The 22,989-nt window shown below is 39.0% G+C and overlaps 1 protein-coding gene across 3 annotated transcripts in view; it reads left to right on the top strand.

The window, feature by feature from the left end:
* Positions 1 to 22,989, top strand: part of DCC (DCC netrin 1 receptor) — a 735,384-nt gene that overhangs the window by 561,639 nt on the left and 150,756 nt on the right. For all 3 annotated transcript variants that reach the window (XM_075841459.1, XM_075841451.1, XM_075841442.1), the window contains exons 10-12: positions 9,608 to 9,756; positions 14,287 to 14,425; positions 18,445 to 18,494. In XM_075841459.1, the coding sequence (XP_075697574.1) occupies positions 9,608 to 9,756; positions 14,287 to 14,425; positions 18,445 to 18,494 (338 nt within the window). The remainder of the gene's footprint in view (positions 1 to 9,607; positions 9,757 to 14,286; positions 14,426 to 18,444; positions 18,495 to 22,989) is intronic.

Below are 22,989 nucleotides of genomic sequence, written 5' to 3'. Positions count from 1 at the left end.
GGCTACTGCAATATCTGCATTTGTTTCAATCAGTAAATTAATTAGCAGAAATATAGGATTCCCTTACAATCCATGAATCTTTCATACAGCTCATCAGTAGATCAGTTTCCTTCTCTATTTTCTAAATTATTACAAGACAAGTGAAATCCTTCATGTTCGGGGCTAAATCACTGGCACAGGATCTTTTTTTTCCCCCATCTAATTTCTATACATTATAAATTAAAGACCACTATATAGTAACTGCATAGTCTGTGATTTCTAGAGACAGGAACTCAGACAGACACATGGACACACTATATAGACTTTATACAATGTGCCTCTTTAATTTTGAGAATTTAAAATCAGGTTTAAAAAAATATAAACATAAATTAATAAAAATCTATAAAACTCTAAAAAATAAAAAAAAAGCTTGATTGTTTTGTTACGTACACAATCTTGTGCACCATTAATTTTAAGAATTTAAAGTAGCTAAAAGCAGGTTTAAAAAAAAAAGTTTTTACAATTAATTGTAATATAACAATACTTTAACGTTGGGAAAATATGCATTTTTTCCATTTCTATATTGTAGGACTAAATGTTGCATAAATATCATGATAAAGTGTAAATGAAAACAGGGATATATATATATTTTTTTTTTTTACATATAACATAAAACAAATTTTATTTTCTGCGCTATAGTCTGCAAAGGTTTTCCTGGTATTGTTGGGTTCACACATGATAAATGTGGTTTCCTTTAACAATAGTCATACAGATCTTAATAGCTACATAAATCACGTATGGTAGCACCCAAGTTTTCCCTGGTCTTGATAAATGGATTCCATGGTGCGGTGACACGCACATACAGTGGCTACATTTAGAAAAATAGTAAATCATTTATATTACAACAGTTCTGATTTACATATCTCACCATTCTAGTACTTTAATTGCATTTTTGTATTTCAACTATATAAAAATATATAAATAACTATATAAACAATAGTAAATATCTTATATTTTTTCATTTTCACAGACGGGACCACCACTTAAATCTTAAAAAAAGCAGAAAAAAACAACACTAGTCCCAAGTGAATATAATTCATGTGTAAAGGCAGGGGAATAGGGAATCTCAATGTTGGGAACTATCCCTGTTCTAAGGCCCTGTTCACACAGTGCAGATTTGCTGCAGATTTTGCATGCATTTTTTAAGACAAAACCAGACTTGGATTCAGGAGAGGAGCAACTTTAAGGCCTTCCTTTATATATTTTTCCTCGTTTCGGCTTAAAAATGACATGTAAAATCTGCAGCAAATCTACACTGTGGAAACAAGGTCTACGTTACCCTGCCTTGCTCGGCGGAATACCTGCCCTGATAAGGGTGATCCCGCACTCGAACCTACCTAATATACCCTAGATCCACCCTGATGTAGGTTTAAAAAATTATAGGGGGATAAAAGAAGTATCCCAAATATATATGGGTACAATAGACTAAATATGATGTAATAAATCACGCTGTTTGGTCAATATGGTGATTCCCTGATTTCTTATATTTTTAATTTTATATCACACACACACATACAGTATATCTAAAAAGAAAGGATAGAAATGTAGATTTGCTACTAGGGTCTACTAAGGGCATGTCCAGACGTGGCAGAGTTTTTCCGCTGCAAATGTTGGTGCAGATTTGGGGCAATTACGCAACAAATCTGCACCAACATTTGCATATTTGACAGGTAATTCAGACGTTGCGGATATCACAGCGGACTTGCCACAGATTTCAGTTTTTGCATTGCAAAGACTGAAATACGCAGTGAAATTCCGCTTCTTCTCTGCAACAGACAGTGCATGCTGCGGATGGAAAATTCCGCACCGCAGCCTATGGTCCGCAGCGGAGTTTTCCGCAACGTCTGAACTAACTTAAATGTATTGAAACAACTGTAAAAAACTACCGCTGGAGAATTCCCCTGCAGACTGTCCGCAGCAGAATTCCACAGAAATTCTGCAACGTCTGGACGTGCCCTAAAGATCACTTGTGATCGCTAAGGGCATGGCCAGACTTGGCGTGTTTCTGCACCACTGTCCGCATCAATGCCGCACATAATCTGCGTTGCAGATTCTGTTGCGGCTCTGCTTAAAATGGGCAGGAAATTGATGCGGAATAGCCGTTGCGTCTTCAGGTATACAGTGCAGGATAGAGAGAAGGGACAGCCCTTTCCCTAGTAAAAGTAAAACAAATTAATACTTACCCGGCCGTTGTCTTGGTGACGCGTCCCTCTTTCGACATCCAGCCCGACCTCCCTAGATGACGCGGCAGTCCATGTGACCGCTGCAGCCTGTGATTGGCCTGTGAGTGGCTGCAGCGGTCACATGGGCTGAAACGTCATCCCGGGAGGCCGGACTGGAGGAAGAAGCAGGGAGTTCTCGGTAAGTAGGAACTTCTATTTTTTTTTACAGGTTGATCTATATTGTGATCGGAAGTCACTGTCCAGGGTGCTGAAACAGTTACTGTCGATCATTTAACTCTTTCAGCACCCTGGACAGTGACTATCTCCTGCCATCGCCTAGCAACGCTCCCGTAATTACGGGTGCACACATGTAGTCACCCGTAATTACGGGAGCCCCATAGACTTCTATGGGCCTGCCCGTGCCGTAATAACGGCCCGTGATTACAGGCGTTTGTATGTTAGTGTGCATGGGGCCTCAGTCTGGCTGTAGACCTAGAAATACATAGGTCCAGCCAGAATGAAGAAATATCATGTTCGTAAAAGCAATACGCTACACAGCACCCATAACATCTGCGTATTTCATTGCAGAATTTTGAATCTCCATTAAAGTCAATGGAGAAATTCCGCAATGAGTCCGCAACAAGTCCACTGTATGCTGCGGACACCAAATTCCGCACCGCAGCCTATGGTCCGCAGCGGAGTGTTCTGCAACATGTGCACGAACCCAACTAAAAAGCAGTGGAAAGCAATGGAGAAAATGTCCGCTGCGGATTTCTGCAGCGGACTAGCCGCAGCGGAATTCCAGAGCAATTCCGCCACGTCTGGCCATGCCCTAAGGGTTAGCAAGACACCATTTGATCTATTTATCGATGAGGGACACAATTAAGTTCTCCAAAGCAGACAACTCCTTTAACTATCTGTTTATAAAATCTAGATTTAGATTTTTTTACCACCAGCGCCCAATGGAACCCATTGACTTTCAATGGGGTCCAGCAGGATACAGTCATGATGTCCATTGTTTTTTTTATGGAGAACTATTTCTCCCGTCAAATAATTTATGCCAATTTTAAGGATGCTTTGTATATATAATATGTTAATAAAATAAAATATTATTAAAAAATAGTTTCAAATTATTTATTAAATTAAAATATATTGTTATATATTTTCATTATATACGGTAATAATAATAATAATAATAAATAATGAGTAACAATAGTAATTATTATTATCATTGTTTTTATTATTATTTTATAGCACTAATACATTTTATAAAATTAAACAATTAAATAATATATATATATATATATTTTTTTAATGGAACATATTTTTAGCTGTATTGCTAATAAGGCCTTCTCGTTCAAATATTTTTATTTTATGTAAATATATTTCTTTTCACTTTTTATTTGTTTTCCTTGTGGCTACATTAAAACAAATTACTCTTCAAAGGAAAAGTTTTTTGAATTCTATCTCTTGCTCATGTGAAGTCATCCAACTGTTATAGTAAAATACATTCACCATGTGCAAGAGTTTGTCCCTACAGCAAATCTCTGCCTTCCCATTAATAAACTATGATGCCTGTAACTTGGAGGTGATATCAGTGTAGAATTTACTGCACATCTCGCTCCGTATATTACAGGGAATATCACATTGAATGGCTGTAATTCTATTCCTGGTTATATGTGGACTCAGATATTGGAAGGAACACAACGATAAAGCAATTACCTACAGATCTGTTGCCTAGGGAGAAAAAAAAAATCTTCATTATATATTAAACCCTTTTATAATGCTGAGAGGTTGATCCCATTTATAAGGTTCTCCGAATAGACAGTAGTAGCCCACTAAGAAAAATGAGTTACATGAAGATGATTAATTTTACTTTACTCCAGGTTCTGGCCTTACCATTGTTGTGTTGTTTTTCTTTAAGTGTCAAAAATCCAATTAACTGTAAAAATGTTTCTAATTCATAATCTTGCAGGTTGGTCATCAAACATCCGGAAAAAAATAACAAAAAAACAAAAACAAGCAAAAGCAATACATACCTAAATAAATTTCTAAAAAAGAATAATAATTCAATATATATAAATATATATATATATATATATATATATATATATATATATATATATATATACATATCCATATATATGTATGTATATATACAGAAACAAACAAGGATCCAGCAGCACCGGTTAAAGAATGTGGGTGCAGGCCCCAGGGAGCAGACCAAAACTCTCAATATCAACAGAGATCAAAAAAGTAGGCAGCACACCATCGGATTTAGTGAAAAAGAGGGTACTTTATTAACCCTAAGTGCGACGTTTCAGCTCTATCCACTAGAGCCTTTCTCAAGCAAATGACAAGTGAAACAGCAGTGGTATAAAACAGGTTCTCAATTGAAACAATTAATAACAGTAATCAAATACAAATCAAAACATACTGTATAGAAATGTAAGTATAGTGTAAGCAAATCAATGGAGGTGATGTATCGATATACATATAGACAAAGTACAATAGTACAGAAAGTGCTGAGGGATACACTAACGCATTAATGCATCTAATAAGTGTAAATAGTGACAATATCAACACATGTGTATATAATCATGAAATCAAAACAAGTTAAAACAAGGGGATATCACCTGGGGATGTTAGATCATACAGCCGCCATAGCGGCGTCCACGAGGCGCAACCGCGCATGCGTGGACATATGACTGAGGGCAAGGGTCACCCAAACGAGTGACATACTGGGCGCATGCGCACTGCGCAACTGAGTGTATAGGCACCATCTTAGGTACTGGCTATAAAGAGGTAAAAGCGATTATGCAGGCGATATGCCTGCAGATCAAACAGATATTGGTAAACCGAAAGTAGACTAAGGTGGTAGACATAGAGGTTCACGGTTATCATGGACCCCGACATTTAGAGAAGCTCTTATCCAGTAGGGGGAAAACACCGTCCACAACATGCTAAACGGAGGGCAGGAGGACATAGATCAGCAACACGCCGATCCCTGTCACTCACATATAGGGAAGGCACTGTCACAAGTGCGTGTAGAAAACACACAAATGCGCTGTAGTGCAATCCCAAACCTCCCCAATAGCAGCATAGGACGCGTATAGAGAGCAAAACCGGAGAGCACTTGTGTCCAAGACGGGCCATGGTCACATGGAAGCATATATGCCAATAATCACCACCAGTCATCTTCGGACCCAAACTGCATAAATTTAATAAAACAGTACCATACAACATAACACCAAAATAACCAGTCATAAAAAAGGTGTAAAGCAATAATCCAACCGATCCACATAAGTGATATCCCAAAAGATGAATCTTCATCTAAAAAAAGAGAAATAGAGTTAGTATATATTCAATAAAACATTCTTGTCAAATATACGGAACAGGAGGTCAAAACATACCTCCGCTGGGACTCACTGTAGGGGGTCTACATCAGACCACCTAACGTAAAATCAACATTTAAACCCCTTGGTTTTAAAGTATCAAGTTTCCCAATCCATTGAAGTTCTCTTAGTTTCAGGAGTTTAGTCCTGTCACCGCCCCTTCTAGGTAGTGGAATGCGATCTAGAATTGAAAATCTAAGTTGTTGTTCGGTATGTCCAAGGTCGGAAAAATGTTTGGATACAGGAAGATCCAACCTCTTTTTCCTGATGGTATACCTATGTTGGTTGAGTCTGGTCTTTAAATCTAAAGTGGTCTCACCCACGTACAGAAGTTTACACGGACATTGCAATACATAAATAACAAAATCACTGTTACATGTTAAGTAATGTCTAATTTGGAATTGTTTGCCTGTGCCAGGATGTTCAAAGGTTTGTCCCTTACACATAAGGTTACAATTGACACAGCACAAGCACGGATAGCATCCTAGTCTTGGTTTGGACAGAAACATTTGTTTCTTGGTTCTAATAGGGCCAATATCAGCTTTGACTAACCTATTTTTAAGACACGGTGGTCTGCGATATGAGAAGAGTGGAGGTTTGGTAAATTCACTGACACGGGGAAGACATTTGCCCAACATGGGCCAATGTCGCCTGATCACATTGGCAATCTCCTTGCTACTTTCCGTGTAGGTCGAAACAAAAGGCATACGACCTAATTCTGTTGCTGAATCTGTCGATTCTAAAAGTGTCGTTCTGTCCATTTTGTCTACTCTGGCTCTATGTTTGTCCAGGAGTCTCGTCGGATACCCACGTTTTTTAAAACGATCCATCATCAAATCCAATGTCCTGTCAGAACTGTCTGTGTCACTGACCACCCTTTTAACGCGCATAAGCTGACTAGTAGGTAAGCTTTCCACCATTTTGCGTGGATGACTACTAGAAAAAAGGAGTAAATTATTACAATCAGTGGATTTGACAAACAATTCAGTACTGAAGTGATCACCTGTGATCCTGACCAATACATCCAGAAATTGAATCTCTGATTCAGACTGCACCAGTGTAAACTTTACTCCCTCATCTATCGAGTTTAAGAAGATGTGAAAATCAGTCAACATCGTGTGGTCTCCGGACCAAATTAAGAAAATGTCATCGATATAACGCCACCACTTAACAACATGTTTAAAGTGATGGGAAACATAGATGGAGGTTTCTTCTAAAGAACGCATATAGATGTTGGCGTAAGTGGGGGCAATATTCGACCCCATTGCAGTACCTCGCAGTTGTAGGAAGAAGTCATCCCCAAACAGAAAATAGTTGCATCTCAGAATAATATCTAACAGTTGTAAAAGAAAAATGCGACAGTCAGGTGAGAGATCAGACCGCTGCAAAAAATCTTCCACGGCCTGCAGGCCCCTGACATGATCAATGACGGTATAAAGGCTCATAACATCAAAAGACGCAAGTATGATATTTCTATCACTAGGTATAGAGACTTCCTGCAATTTCTTTAAAAAATCAGAGGTATCCCTAATGTATGAATCGGCCCCTATGGCATAGGGTCTTAGAATCTTATCAAGAAAAATAGCCACATGGCAAAAAATGGAATCAGTACCAGACACAATAGGTCGACCCGGTGGATTATTAAGGGTTTTGTGGATTTTAGGAAGCGTATATAGAACCGGAGTTCTAGGATGTTCAATAATCAAATAATTACTCAAATTCTCATCAATAATCCCTCCTAATTTAGCTTTGTCCAGTACCACCTTAATTTTTTTGCTGATCTCAAATTTGGGATCGTATGAGATCCGCCTGTATACAGTGGGATCACTCAATTGTCTCCGTATCTCACTTACGTACAAAGTAGTATCCATAATAACAACCGCCCCACCCTTATCAGCTGGTTTGATTGTAATACTCATGTCTTTAGTGAGCTCATTAAGTGCCTTAAACTCCGCTGTAGTTAAATTGGGGTGTGCATGTCTATTATCAGAGCTAGGACCTACTTTAATAGCTTCAATATCATTCCTAACTGCAGTACTAAATGCCTCAATAGCTGGTATACTCGAAGGAGGCATGAAATTACTCCCTTTAAAGAGACCCACACATTTAAGATTCAATTCAGAGCTTTGGATTGGTGTATCAAAAAGCTTCTCAGAGAACCACCATTTTAATTTAATGGATCTAAAAAAACGAAATAAATCTTTTTCAATAGAAAACCAATCAGTGCATGCAGCAGGACAAAACGACAAACCCTTATTCAGAAGTGAAGATTGAGCAGCAGTCAATACCTTGGAGGAGATATTTATGATTATCGTTTCCTCAGCTCCATTGGACCTCTCCTCATCTGTGGTCTGGGCCTGTTCACTCTCTGGTTTAGACCGCCAACCGTGCCTTCTGCCCCCTCTCCTAGTACGCTTCCTGCCGGTAAGGAAGTGTCCGGGGTCTCCCCTAAAAAAGGAAAAGAATTATCCATCCCAACTCTATTGGGTGCAAAAGATCTCCTGCGTCTCCGATTATCCTTGGATCCAGTCCCATCCTTGTAGTCGTCTCTCTGCCAGCTATACACCTTCCCCTTCTGATAGTCATCCGAATCTCTGTTCCACTTCCTTCTTTTTATTTCCTCCTGTTCGGTTTTTAACCTCTGTACTTGTAGGGCCAAATTTTCAGAAAATTTCTCATACTCCTGATTATCAAGAGCTGATTTCAACACAACATCAACCTCCTGAATAGTATATTGAACTGTCCGTATTTCTTGCTGTAAAAATTCTAGATTCAATAAAATGATATCAAGGGCAAACTTGTTGGAAATTTGTTTGAAGCGATTGCAAAAAAACTCGTTTTGCGTAAATAGATTCGGTCTGAGGTTAGACCGCATCCCTCTCGGTATTCTTTGGTGTTTATAATACTCTCCAAGAGTCGACATGTGTAATTGTAGTGTAGTAGCCCTTTTGGACTCATTCTCCAATTTCCTCTTCAAATCAGTAGAAGAGGGGGTGGTAAGATAGCCCACATCACCACTGAGACCCAGCAGTATCCGCTCGACATCCCCCTCCGTATATGCAAAAACTTCGGGCAACAAAGTACCATCAGTACCATTCATAATAAAAATGAAGTGTAGAAAAATAGAAAAATAGCGAAAAAATATGGTATTACCGTGCAGGCTGGCGGGTCTTCAATATACAGAAACAAAAAAGGATCCAGCAGCACCGGTTAAAGAATGTGGGTGCAGGCCCCAGGGAGCAGAACAAAACTCTCAATATCAACAGCGATCAAAAAAGTAGGCAGCACACCATCGGATTTAGTGAAAAAGAGGGTACTTTATATAAAACATTTTAGACATATATTTGTATACATAAAAATATGAAGATTCAGCTTCTTTTACTTTATTTTATATAATATATAAACATAATCCTTAAAGTTGTTTTTTTTGCATTGGACAGTTAATTTATTGTTAGAAAGGCCCCTTAACAATAAGCTGGTAACAGGCCCCCCCAGGGATTAGCTGTGATCTGTGGGAGAATCCAGTCTCAAGGGTTCAAGTTCCCTGCAGTGCCCCCACAGGGGAAATTAGGCAATACACAATTTCCATTGAAATCAATAGGTAATCTATGTAATGCAAAGATTTGCTGAGTCCTCCAGAACGAGAGCTGCTCTTTGGAGTCGCTTTACTTTGGTAGTAATAGATGAGAGTCCTGAATGGGAAGCCCCTCTATTAACGCAGCATTTCCTAATGATGTATTTGAAAATGGGTTTTCTAAACCAGACAACTCCACTAATGTGCTGGGTGAATTTAATAACATCCTTTAACATTCCAGACATTTTTGGATCAGAAGCCCTGTAGGGCAATATATTCAGATTTTTTTTTTTTATTACATCCTTACTTATTTCACATCTCCAATTTGACAGTGCTTAAATACGAAATATTATGTATTAGATTGTTCTAGAATGAAGAAATCTGACTAAAAATTATTTTTATAGGAATTTATTAGAATTTGTGTATTTTCTTTACAGTACAAGTTCCGGGACCAGTAGAAAATCTTCAAGTGATCTCAACTTCACCTACCTCGATTTTAATTTCATGGGAACCCCCTGCCTATGCAAATGGTCCTGTTCAAGGCTACAGAGTACTTTGTACAGAAACTATTTCAGGGAGAGAACAGGTAAGTGTTCCGGAAAAATTTAGGGAATTCTTACGTCTTAAAAAAAGTTCAGTATTACATTGTGCATTGAAGCATGCAGAGCCTTAAAGGGTGTGAGATTTTTTATTTTCCTACCTCTTTGTACTGTATATTGTGGTCGTAGAGTTATTGTAGAGCATTATCAATTAATGTCACAAAGCCAACACCAATAAGGCTCGGGTTTAACGGCAACTTTTTGTTCTTTCCTACATTGGTCACCATATTAGGATTCTTGTGATTGCTGCACAAATTTTTCCGCCATAGGGAAATATTGCAGTCACACGTGAGTCGCAGTGATCCTGTAATTTTACAGCATCTTGCAGGTGGCCAAAAATTCCCGTAAAGTGTTATCTTAAATGTGAACCCTTCTGTTCCACCCTTTTAGGTACAGAGCACAGCCATTATAGCTCCTATAGGGATTTTTCCCTATCTTTTCTAATCTCCTGTATAGCTAACCAGCCAGATATATCCTACCAGACGTCAGAAAAACATGAAAAACTTCTATATGAGTTTTAATGACTGCAATTTCCAGTTGTGACTCGCAAAACTTAAAAAAAACTGTAACAATTAAGAAATGGCTCAACAGAATTGTAACTTGGGGGAAAGAAAGAACTCAAGGGCTTACATTTATTGCTTTTGTTTTTTTTATGTATGTTCTTTAATATAATTTTGATTTTAGTTCCAACTTTATGTGTTAATAAATTTTATAATATATTAAATAGGTGTTTTTTGGTACAAATACTCTCCGTCTATGCGAGTCAAAGAGTTATATGATCAAATTATATCTGCCTACAGCCACCACTAGGTGGAGCTTACTGTATACACATTTATTATTAACGTCAATGGATTAACAGTATGCAGTATGCTCCGTAAATGCTCCTAGTGGTGGCTGTATGAGTTTTGTTTTATTTAACACTAAATCTATGCATTTTATACTCTGTATTATAAAAACGGAGCTCCAACAACTATATATAAGATATATTAAGAAATGAATTAGCACAAAATATTTGACCTTTTTAAATAACAAAATAAAAAATGGTGGACATTCACTTTTAAGTGTAGATTCTTTTACATTTTTATAGAAGGCATAAATACCTCCAGGATAACATTTTGGACTGGTGCCCATAATGTGACTGAACGCAGTTCGTTCTTTGTATTAATAGATAAACTTCCTTGTACATATACCAATATCTGTTCTTGTTTTTACTTACATGTATCAATCTGACAAATTATTTTTTGGGAAATGATACAAAATGTATTTGTAAATCGATTAAAAATATACAATGGAAATCCATCACAATTTGTTTTAAATATCTCATCTAAATTAAGATCTATTAACGGAAATATAGCATATTTACAATTTCTATAATCACTTTGTTACAACATAACCAGTTTTTTTGTCTGAAATGTGGATTAGAAGACTGTGACGGTCACAATATATAATAATCTCCCATAAAGCTGTTACATAATATGTACTGTATGTATAACAAGCCATTGAGGTAGTACGAGATATTAGACTCCACAACCATCATGCCTTGAGCGATTACTGCAGGATTGAAGCTTCTTAGATCATTAGTCAGACCAAATCTAAAGTAATTAAGTGCCGATCTAGAGGTCGCATCTCTGGAAGGACATAAAAAAGTAATCAGAGGGAAATGAACTTACATGATGTTCCGTTTGCTTATAAAACATGTGTGAACATTATCAATGAAATGAGCTAGAACAGGAGAAAATGTTCACGTTCTATGATGATGGATAGGAAGATGAAAATTATTCTTACTGAGAATTGTGTAGAAATTAAAAACTGTCCAATTGAGCTACAAGCTTGATGTATTGTTGTAAAAGACACTTGCAACCTTTCGAGGACTTCCAGGGAATTTGCCTCAAGACCTCATGTGACAGTCAAAAAATGATCCAAAATCAATTAAACATAATTTTTTCACCTTAATTATAATTCTCAATAACATTAGTTATGAGGTTAATTTATTTAATTGTATTTGCCATGACTACCTCTTGTAGAGGATTCCAAACTTTGACTGCTTTTACTGTAAAGAACCCTTTCCTATACCGATGATGGAGCTATTTTTTTCTTCACCTGAAGGATGTCCTATGGTTCTTTGAACAGTTCAATTAATACCTCACCTACTTTCCCATTTATTAATCTAGTTGCCAGCCTTTAAACCATAATGAATTGCTCTTTCGGGGGCCACAATAATGGCTAGTTGGTGTTTTGGGAGCCTAATTCCAAGAAGCACCCTTGACCCAGCTCATTATTACTGTAACCACAGCTTTTAAACCAATCTGAATGTAATCTCAAGATCATACTATGTTTCAAGGAGTCAAGACATAGTTATGCCAATAGGGCATGTGAATTATTCCATATTGCGCTGCTGCTTTTGTCACAGGGGGCCGCATAGTCCTACAGAATAGTGCCATTTCCCCTCTATTAACAGTACAATGTCCGTATGGTCAATAGTAGGACCAGCAAATAATAGTATGTATACAAAATTTCCCAAACCATTCTTCCCACCACACAGAATTACCCATGAAAATTGGCCTGCTACATAGGTACGGGTATAATATAATCACAACAGTGTCCAAAGAGCAATTACTCCTACAACACTGCCTACAAAAAATGCCTGTCTACTATTTCTCCATGGTCCTGCACAGTTCTCTGCTATACTAACAGGAAATGACATCTATGCAGCCAATCAGCAGTCACTTAAATGGACTGCTCACTTCCTGTGCCAGTCAGAGTTGAGCACTGGAGAATTCCACCAGGCAGAAGCAATCTATGGATGATCTCTGCCATCAAGTCAAATGTGTTTGGTTCTAGAACAGTGCCTGGAAGCCGGGACTGACTCACTGAATGATGAACACTTGATCAATGGGTTGGCGAGTCATATATTTAAAATAAGAGACCTGCAAACTGCACAAGGTCACCCTGAACCCATATATCATTCTAAAGTTATTGGTCCAAAAATGTCCAAAAACAGCACGTTTGTGATGGTCCTATAAGTGGTTCATCTACATTTTTGTTTTTTTACTGGATTAGGAGTAGATTTTAATGATCCCAGTGATGATTAAACTGCTAAGGTGTATGTCCTACCTCAGATATACTTTAAAGTTGAAAATGATCCTTTTCTCTGATCAAGAAGGACATTTAGATGAATCATTTTAATTAAACCAAAAGACAGAGGCTATTAAATTATAACAGAATCACTAAAACACAGCCTCATTTTATAGCCACATCCATTTTCCCCTTCTCAGTAAGGTCAGGGACCTGATCTTTGTATGCCATTTCAATTTTTATTGGCCACATTAAAGGTACGGTGACACCGGCTCTTGGTCTACTAAGTAATCAGGAACAGAAGTGATTTCTATATTTTAAAAAATATTTTTTTCTCTATTTTAAACTATCCCTTTGATATTCTACGGAATCATCTCAACTATCTTAACTTTCATCTGCCGAGTCATAAATCAAAGACGCTTAATATCAAATCAAAAGTCAGGAGAGCGATGAAAATAGATGGATTAAAATATTGGGTTCTGTTTTTGATGGAGATTTCACCAATGAAAAAGATAATTACTGTGGAGTGCAACAGAATTTAATAAAGCCAAAGGCACAAATGGTCTGTTATATATAATTAAATACTGAGCCGTACTACATCGTGATCACTCAAGAGAGCGCTCAGCCTTTCCCAGGAACTTCCCAAATCATTTCTGCTATTAGATTTGACAGGTTAAACCTCCAAGTGTCTATTTGTCATCCATCCATCACTGTATCAGAACCCATGTAAAACATTAATAGATACAATGTTGCCAAAGAATGGCAGAGATTTATTCAAATAAATTAAATTGTTTAACCTTCCTTTACAGGGTCTGAGTCAATTAAAGGTTTAGATGTTTGGTTAATATGAGATATATGAATCAAATTGTCATTTAACATATAATAATATAAGATAATGCTGTCAAATTATTCCATTTATACATAATATCTCAAGTAATGATGTTTTTTTTAAGCTGCAATACATTGCTTTACCACTTGGTGTGCTGTCAGCTGTCAGCTGGTCAGCTGTCATTGACGGTGGGGCCGGGATGGCTTTACATATGGCCACCCATGTAAGGCATGGACACGCCGGGTCTGCCAGATGATGAGCCATTCTTAAAGAGTGTCTCAATTCTAACTTATAGAGGAGGTTGCCAAGCTGGGGATCCCTATATAAAGTCCATATGCCCTACTAAGGTTTCCTCATTATATTGACTACACCTATTGATTAGGTAGATTTCTGTAGATTACTTTGACTTTAATGGAGAGTGGCTAGGATTGGATGGGTCCCTACCAAACTTTATAATGTCAAAATGTAAAAAAAAAAAGCTAATTCCCAGTGTCAGATGACAAATTGATGCCAGCTCCATCTAAAGGCAAAAATTAGGCAACAATCTATAAGATACAAGCTGTATTATACAAAAGCAGTGGGTTGGATTTAACGTTCTCTCTTCATTTCATAGAATATTGAAGTCGATGGGCTGTCGTACAGATTAGAAGGTCTTCGGAAGTTTATGGAATACAGCATTAGAGTCTTGGCATACAATCGCTATGGGCCCGGCGTCTCCACTGAGGAACATGCAGTTATGACTCTGTCAGATGGTAAGATATAAATCTTTACAAGTGGCCAAGCATTGAAACTTGACATTTCCTGTTGAGCTCTTCAGGGGATGTCCATGCATGACCGAATAGAGTTGAATTAATTGTGTTCTTTTTAATAATCCTATGCTCTGATTGGCTGTAAATTGTTCTAAGGCCCATTTAATTTCCCAGAATTTCCATTATAAACACCAGGTGGCGATGCAGAGCTCCTGGATTATTATTATTTTTTGGGTTTACTGACAACCAACATAGTCACACAACAGCTCACACACAGGTGGTCATTTCGATTCCACAGACTCCTGAATGAAAAATATGTATATTGTATTTCTGTAGAAATGCACGCCCTGCTCCTGTATTGTTGCATCACTGGGTGTCTAGGTGTCTGGGAAAGCTGGTTGTCAGTCTTAATGGAGCTGTAATAGTGGTCATATTCATGTCATCCATCTTTCCCAGAAACTGATCTAAATCACGCAAGAGTTCGCAAAATTTAGCGATTTACAGTATTATTATCTTAGGGTAAATGTTCAAATTCCCTACAGCACCACCACAGGAGAAATTAAGTATTACACGGCTCTCATTTAAATCAGTAAGCTATCCATGCATGACATGCCGAGTCCTCCAGAACAAAAGATACTCTTGTAGACGAAGATCCTTAATAAACGAACCTTCTCTATTAACTGCATTACAGTTCCTTAATATGGTATTTCAAAATAGGTTTTCTAAACCAGACAACTCCTTTAAATTAAAACAAATCCTATAATATTCACAATAAAGATTTCCGAATTTAGATTTCAGAATGACTTTCAGAAAATGCCATTTTTATTTTTTTTTAGAAATCTTTCATTAGCACATGCCAGAGAATGTGTGAGATTGTCGCAGTGTGATGTTTCTCAGCTGTCAGGCAGGTGTCAGTCAAAGCTACATACAACGCAGCGGGTTCAGTACATATCATCTGTCAGAACCTCATCATAAACAGGAGGATTATATATTTACAATGCAGTTCCATAGATTATTGACATATAGTCTACCAGTGATAAAGATGATGGTCACACATAACAGTTGCATTGTGGTCCGGCACATTTGCCACCTATGGCAAAAAAACCAAGGGGGCAAATGCACCACATGTTACTACAGTGTATATTGGCATTGGTATGTGAAGAGCCAAGTTATAGCTCTTTAATTGGGACCTAATAGTTTCAGGCTATACCCCTACCAGGTCTCAAGAACGAGTTCTCTTTAAATTCAGGAACGATGATCTAACATAGCTCAAGAGGTGGGCCAGGGAATCAGACAAATCATAGGTCCCCATTGAAAATCCCCCATACGAATTAAATATTTTTTTGGTGAAAGTTAATGTTTACCATAGAATCATAATATATCTTTCACACATAGAGAGTAATATCTCCTGCTTCCATTCCCTTCACTTATAGAGGTAAACGATAAAAGTCTGGCTTCCTAAAGACACCACTAGGGGGAGCACAATGCAGATGGATTTAAAAAAGTTACTATTGAGCTCAAAATAAGCTGTGGACATCTCCATGCATTGAGCTCCCCCTAGAGGCGGCTGCAGGCAAACGCTATGTCTGTGTTTAGGGAAGCAGTGGGAGCAGCTAAGTTCCCCATAGCAGTCATGTGGTCTGCCTTTATATCAGGTACATTATTGCAGTGGAGACTATTGTACCTAATAAATTATTAATTGAAATGTAAAAATGTAGTCAAGAGCAAGTGAACCCCGGTAACTGACAGGGCTGTTGCTTTTTCAGTGCAGTGAGAAAGTGCGTCTTGTGACTCCCCTTGTCTTTGCTAAAACATTGTCGAGAAAGCTTGAGGAGGAGGGGGCCATATAAAGAGCTGTTTTCCAGACCCCTGACTGGCACTTTGGGAGTAAAATTTAAAGGGACCACGTTCCCCATTCTATAAGGTGATTGATTTAGAACAACCAGATCAGGGATTATTAGCCCTTTAATATATTCACTATTTTACTCATTTAGTCAAATTTCCATAGAGTGGATATTATAAATAAAAAAAAAAAAATTACAATTGGACCACGTTCAGATGTGGCGGAGTTGCCGCAGATTTGGCAATGTACAGTACAATACAAGTAAATAGGATTTTCAAAATGGCAACCTGCTCCTTCTTCACCGAAGACTTCACCCTTTCAATGTGTAGGGTGAAATCCGTAGTGGATTCAAAGCAGAATTGGTGGCAAAATCCACATGGACTTTGTTGTAGTAAACTGGCGGTAAAATCCGTAGAAGATTTTTACGCTACATCTGGACGTAGTCTAAGTGTTTCTGTTTTTCAACACATAAAAGATATTTTTTCCTTTATGACAAATGTGCCTCTATATAGATGGAACTAGAAATAAGAGTATTCTTAAGTCGTTTCTTTAGAGCGTGGCGTTGTTGTCACGCGGTGCCGTGTTGTCACTTACTGACATGTGTCACAGCAGAAAGCACACATTGAGATTGCTTAGTGCCCCGTTACAAAAGGATCAGAGCTGAAGTCAGGTTTAATTGCGGGGCTGTCATATTGCGGCCGTTCAGTACACGCCAGACTGCGGCATTACATAGCTTTTTCGAATGAGAAGTGAAGCAAATTTGGATTTTTACCCTGGAGCCCTTTCATTTCTGTGTACACACCTGGGTCTGGGTCTTTTTGACCCTGTGTTTGACGGTTAGTATGTATACTCTGTATGAACAAAAGTATTGGGACACCTCCACATTCCACCTACAGGAGCTTTTATGACATCTCATTATAAATCCTAGGCATTAATATGGAGTTGGTCCACCCATTGCAGCACAAACATCTTCCAGTCTTCTGGGGGCATTCTACAAGATTTTGCAGTCTCTTTGAGAATTTTTGCCCATTCATCCAGAAGAGCATTTGTGAGGTCAGATACTGATGTTGGAGGAGGGGGCCTGACTCACAATCTCCGTTCTAGTTCATCCCAAAGGTGTTGGATGAGGTTAAGGCCTGACACTGATATTGGGGGAGGGGGCCTGGCTCAATCTCCATTCTAGTTCATGCCAAAGGTGTTGGATTGGGATGAGGTCAGGGCTCTGTGTGGCCAGTCGAGTTCTTCCGCACCAACTCACCAGACCATGTATTTATGGACCTTGTGCACTGGGGCGCAGTCATGCTGGAACGGAAAAGGGCCGAACCCCAAAATGTTCCCACAAAATTGAAAGCTACAATTGTTCACAATGTCTTGGTATGCTGAAGCAATAAGATTTCCCTTCACTGGAACTAAGGGACCGACCCCTGAAAATACAAACCCATATCATTATCCCTCCTCCACCAAACATTACAATGGGCACAATGCAGTCTGGCTGGTAACGTTCTCCTGGCATTCACCAAACCGAGACTCGTACATCAGACTGGCAGATAGAGAAGCGCGATTCATCCCTCCACAGAACACGTTTCCACTGCTCCAGAATCCAGTGGCAGCGGCTTTACACAACTCTATCTGACACTTGGCGTTGTGCTTGGTGATGTAAGGCTGGCACGCAGCTGCTCGGCCCCCATGCCATGAAGCCCCGGCCACAGTTTTTGTTCGGATGTTAATACCAGGGGTGGTTTTTACTCTGCAGTTATTGAGTCAGCAGGGCACTTTGCACCTCAGCACTCGGCGCCCCCCGCTCTGTAACTTTACGTGGTCTCCACTTCGTGGCTGAGTTGCTACGGTTCCTTCCACTTTACAATAATATCACTCACAGTTGATGGTGGAATATCTAGGAGGGTAAAATCAGGAACGGACTTGTTACACCGGTGACGTCCTATTACAGGACCGCGCTGGACTTCAGTGATCTCTACACAACGACCCATTCTATCACTTGTTTATAAAGACGACTGCATGGCAAGTGCTGGATGTTATACACCTGTGGGAATGGAACTGAATGAAATACCTGGATTCAATCATTAAGAGGAGGGTCCCAATACTTTTCTTCATAAAGTGTGTATATAGATATATCATTTTTTATATATATATTCTTACACATGGTTTTGTTTTCTTCCAGTACCAAGTGCAATGCCCCAAAATGTATCGCTAGAAGTGGTGAACTCAAGGGTAAGTTTCTACTATAATTACTTATTTTATTATCTATCTATCTATCTATCTATCTATCTATCTATCTATCTATCTATCTATCTATCTATCTATCTATCTATCTATCTATCTATCTATCTATCTATCTATCTATCTATCTATCTAATCTCATATCTATCTATCTATCTATCTATCTATCTATCTATCTAATCTCATATCTATCTATCTAATCTCATATCTATCTATCTATCTATCTATCTATCTATCTATCTATCTATCTATCTATCTATCTATCTATCTATCTATCTATCTATCTATCTATCTATCTATCTATCTATCTATCTATCTATCATCTCTAGTTCCACCATGAAGGCAAAGGGTGGTCACACCAAATATTGATTTGATTTAGGTTTCTCTTCTGTTCATTCACGTTGCATGTTGTTAATTGAGAGAAAAAAAACAACTATTAACACTTCTATTTTTTAAAGCATTCTTACTTTCAGCATTTTTTTCACAACTGCACCGTACCGTATGTTGGTAATAAATATTTTATTTGACCACTAATCTGCATTTAAAGTTTCCCTAGATGCTATATGTTATACTGTGTGACTCAGGAAGGGCAATAATCTTGTCAAGTTTGCTCCCATAATCCTTTGTCATGGTTCTTTCCGCGCATCCCCCTAGTGTTAGGCCCCATGCACACAACTGTATTTTTCATCCGTAATTACGGACCCATTCATTTCTATTGGCTACGGACACTTTTATGGGTGTCCATTCCATAAAAATGACTTGTAAAATATAAAACATGTCCTATTCTTGTCCGTAATTACGTCATGGACTCCCCATAGAAGTCTTTAGGCGCTTACGTAATTACGGACGGCTACGGATGTGCACCCATAGCCGTCCGTAACTACGGAAGCGTTTCTAGGCGACGTCAGGTTGGCAGATGTTGCACATCATTTGTGGTTTTCAGCTTTTTGTGGATCCATAAATACGGGATGCATTACGGACTATATTTACGGGCGCCGTTCCGTATATGAAGATGATTTATGGATGACTATAAATGACTACGGACCCGTATTTACGGATGGATGAACTCCACGGCCGTGGGCATGGGGCCTTACTGTGCACACATGTTAGGATGTTGTGTATCATACACGGGCGGGGAGGAGGGAGGTTGTGTATCATACACGGGCGGGGAGGAGGGAGGTTGTGTATCAGGTCAATTTACCATTTATATTCTCTACCAAACTGCACAAAAGCTGCGTCATAAATAACAAAAATAAACCATAATGTCGAGCCCATAAAACATCCTCCAGTAATAGGTTTGCAGTAGACAATAGCGGGGCCGTGCGCGCAGATAAAACACACAAAGTTAAAAGGACGGTTTATGTCGTTTTATAGTAATAATAAAAATAACCAAAAATACTAATCAAAGGGCTTTATAGCCGTAATGCTGCAGTCAATCACCATGATCCGCCACGGGAACGGCCGCCGCTGATGGAGGAGAGGCAGACACTGTAGACACGGCTCCATTCTCTTGACATTTATCATAAATAGGAAGGCAGTCAGCCATAGCCGGATTAGAATAAGAGGTTGAAATGAAGTGAGTGACCCATTATTTTTCCACAAGTGACACTTATTGTGACCCTAATCAATCACTCATCATTTTATATCTAAGAGAGAGGCCATGGAGGATGGGGATCGAAATTGGCCTTTTAAAAGGGTTTCTCTCTACAAGGCTATTGTGAATGTAACGGCTGCATTTATATGGCACAAAAATGGCTCCCTGGAATACGTATAGACATAGCATAGCTGAGTTTGTCACAGCTCATAGCTATATGTTGATGGCTTATCTGCGGTTTTATACAGTACTGTATTATCTCACTTTAGAGATTTATTGCGATGTCCAAACAATGAAGCCCAATTAACAGTTAAATGACAAATTCAGCTCAGCTACATAAGAATCAGATCATTTTTGGGCTTTGTACCAGGGCTACATGCTGGAATTATTAAATACCTCCCTTATGGTACAGTCCTATGAATGGGACTACAAAGAGGTGGGGCTTATGCACATTTGCATAGTAGAAGCGTTTGTAGGCACTTTGGGGTGTTCCAAGGCCAAAGAGGAGCGGGCCTAAAATGCTCCAACCTGGCGTTGTTATAAGACTACGGTAGCTTCATCAACGTAGGGTGCGCTGTATAAGGGGAAAGAGAGGTAAATTATTGCACTGACAATTATACATCTCCAACTCTATGTTTTAAATGGTCACCGTTTTCAAGATCTCTGCTTGTTGTCACTGAATGAGAACATTCTTGTTTACATCTAGAGGCTGAAAATCTGAACAGAGCGTATCATGTTTATAGCTGAGTGTTTGTTACAAGTGTTTCTAGACTAGGCAAAGATCTGTGAGCGAAATACATCCGCAGCAGTACGTTATTGCTTATATAGCGCTAATATATTCCACAACGCTGTACACGGATTGTATCCACTTACATCAGTCCTAACCCCAATAAGGCTCATGGTCTTGTTTCCCTATGTCAGACATCAAGGGTGCTTATACACATTAGATGAAATTCAGCCCAACCCGCTGATCTTGGTTGGATCCGCTGAATATATAATGTTTATGGGGGTTTCCCAATCCTCCCCCAATGGCTGATGGGTGAGAGATTACGTTGGATTTCAACATGACAGATCCTTTATTGCCTTTTCCCCATTGGCCAAGCCAAACGTTCATGTGTATGGGGCAGTGGGGAAGAATAGCCGTTGGTCGGTTGAGCATTTTGCCGACAGCTATATTAAGTGCATGCGCAGCTTTAGCCCAGTGGTGTAGCTATAGGAGTCGTAGCAGTCGCAATCGCGACCGGGCCCTGAAACCCGCGGCACCCGCACCACATCTATCCACAGTTACTGTAGCAACTGTACAAACTACAAATGCCCTTGTTACTACAGTAACAGTATGCTTACCCTTATTGCTTCTATTCCTATTATGTGTGATATTGTCCTGGGCCCTGTATCTAATCCTATCATGTGTGATACTGTCTGCCGGGCCATGTTTCTAAGCCTATCATATGTGATACTGTCTGCTGGGCCCTGTATCTAATCTTATCATGTGTGACATTGTCTGCTGGGCCCTGTATCTAAGCCTATTATATGTGATACTGTCTGCTGGGCCCTGTATCTAATCATATCATGTGTGATACTGTCTGCTGGGCCCTGTATCTAATCTTATCATGTGTGACATTGTCTGCTGGGCCCTGTATCTAAGCCTGTTATATGTGATACTGTCTGCTGGGCCCTGTATCTAATCATATCATGTGTGATATTGTCTGCTGGGCACTGTATCTAAGCCTATCATATGTAATGCCATCTGCTTGACTGCTGTATCTAATAATATCATGTGTGATGCTGTCTGCTGAGCCGATGTATCTAATTGTATTCAGTGGCGAAATTATAGGGGTCATAGTCCTATAGAGGTTCTATCTCTAATATATATATATAATTCTAAAAAAATGATGTCTCCAGACCTTAGTAAATTCCCTGGCTGCTACTGCTGCATGGATGGGTCACTTAGGAGACCCAGCGATGTAGCTGAGTGCTGCGAGCTGTCGGCCATGAAGAGTAGTTGGGGGGGGGGCAGAAGGACTTTTGCACCGGGGCTCATGAGCCTTTAGCTACCCCCCCCCCCCCCGCAATAGGACAATTAATCACAGAAAATCCCATTCCCGTAAATTACACATATGGCGGCTATAGAAAAATATTGCAGAACAGAACACACTATGAAGCCAAAAGTGGCCCTGACTGGGTGCATTTGTTATGGAGCCAAATTTGACCCATCCCGAATGATAGAAGTTTTGTACATTGTCGGCGGTACATCAGAGCCTGGTGACGTTCCCTGGCATCACTGTCTCCAAAGCTGGAAATGCCACAGGTTACTTATCCCTGATGCCATGAAACAACAGCTTGTTATGTGGCTAATAAGCTCTAAGCCCCCCATAAAAAACAAACGCTACTAAAAGCTTCCTGGACATAAGAACAGATCAATTCTGCTTCATTCTCCGTGAGCATTGTTAGATTATCCAGCCTTGTTCTTTGTCCGAGTGAGACAAGAGGATTAGGAATCTGCTCTGTCACATTCTGCCTCGGCAATTAGAGACCATCTGTTACTTTCTTCTCCATTTCTGCAATAGACGATGCGACTTTTTCTGCCTTTGCTTCGCAGTCGTGAGGATAGGAGAATCAGTTGCAGGTAAATGTTATAAATTAAATGGTATGTAAAACATTTGCAACCTATGTTTTATTGCTTCAAAGCATTTACAATAATAAATGAAGCAACTATGTAAAGAATCTTGATTGAAAATCTCCTACCGTTTTGTGTATACAGCTCCAATGCAGAGCTAAGTGCCTACATAATGACAGCCTGCAAAAAATCGGGTAAACTTCTTTCCAATGAAAGGAATTTTACTATATTTAAAATTCAAAATACTAAATTAAATATTAACACAAAATCTGCTG

Source organism: Rhinoderma darwinii, chromosome 1 (genome assembly GCF_050947455.1).
Source record: "Rhinoderma darwinii isolate aRhiDar2 chromosome 1, aRhiDar2.hap1, whole genome shotgun sequence".
Classification (NCBI taxonomy): domain Eukaryota; kingdom Metazoa; phylum Chordata; class Amphibia; order Anura; family Rhinodermatidae; genus Rhinoderma; species Rhinoderma darwinii.
This window is presented reverse-complemented; position numbering and strand designations above follow the sequence as displayed.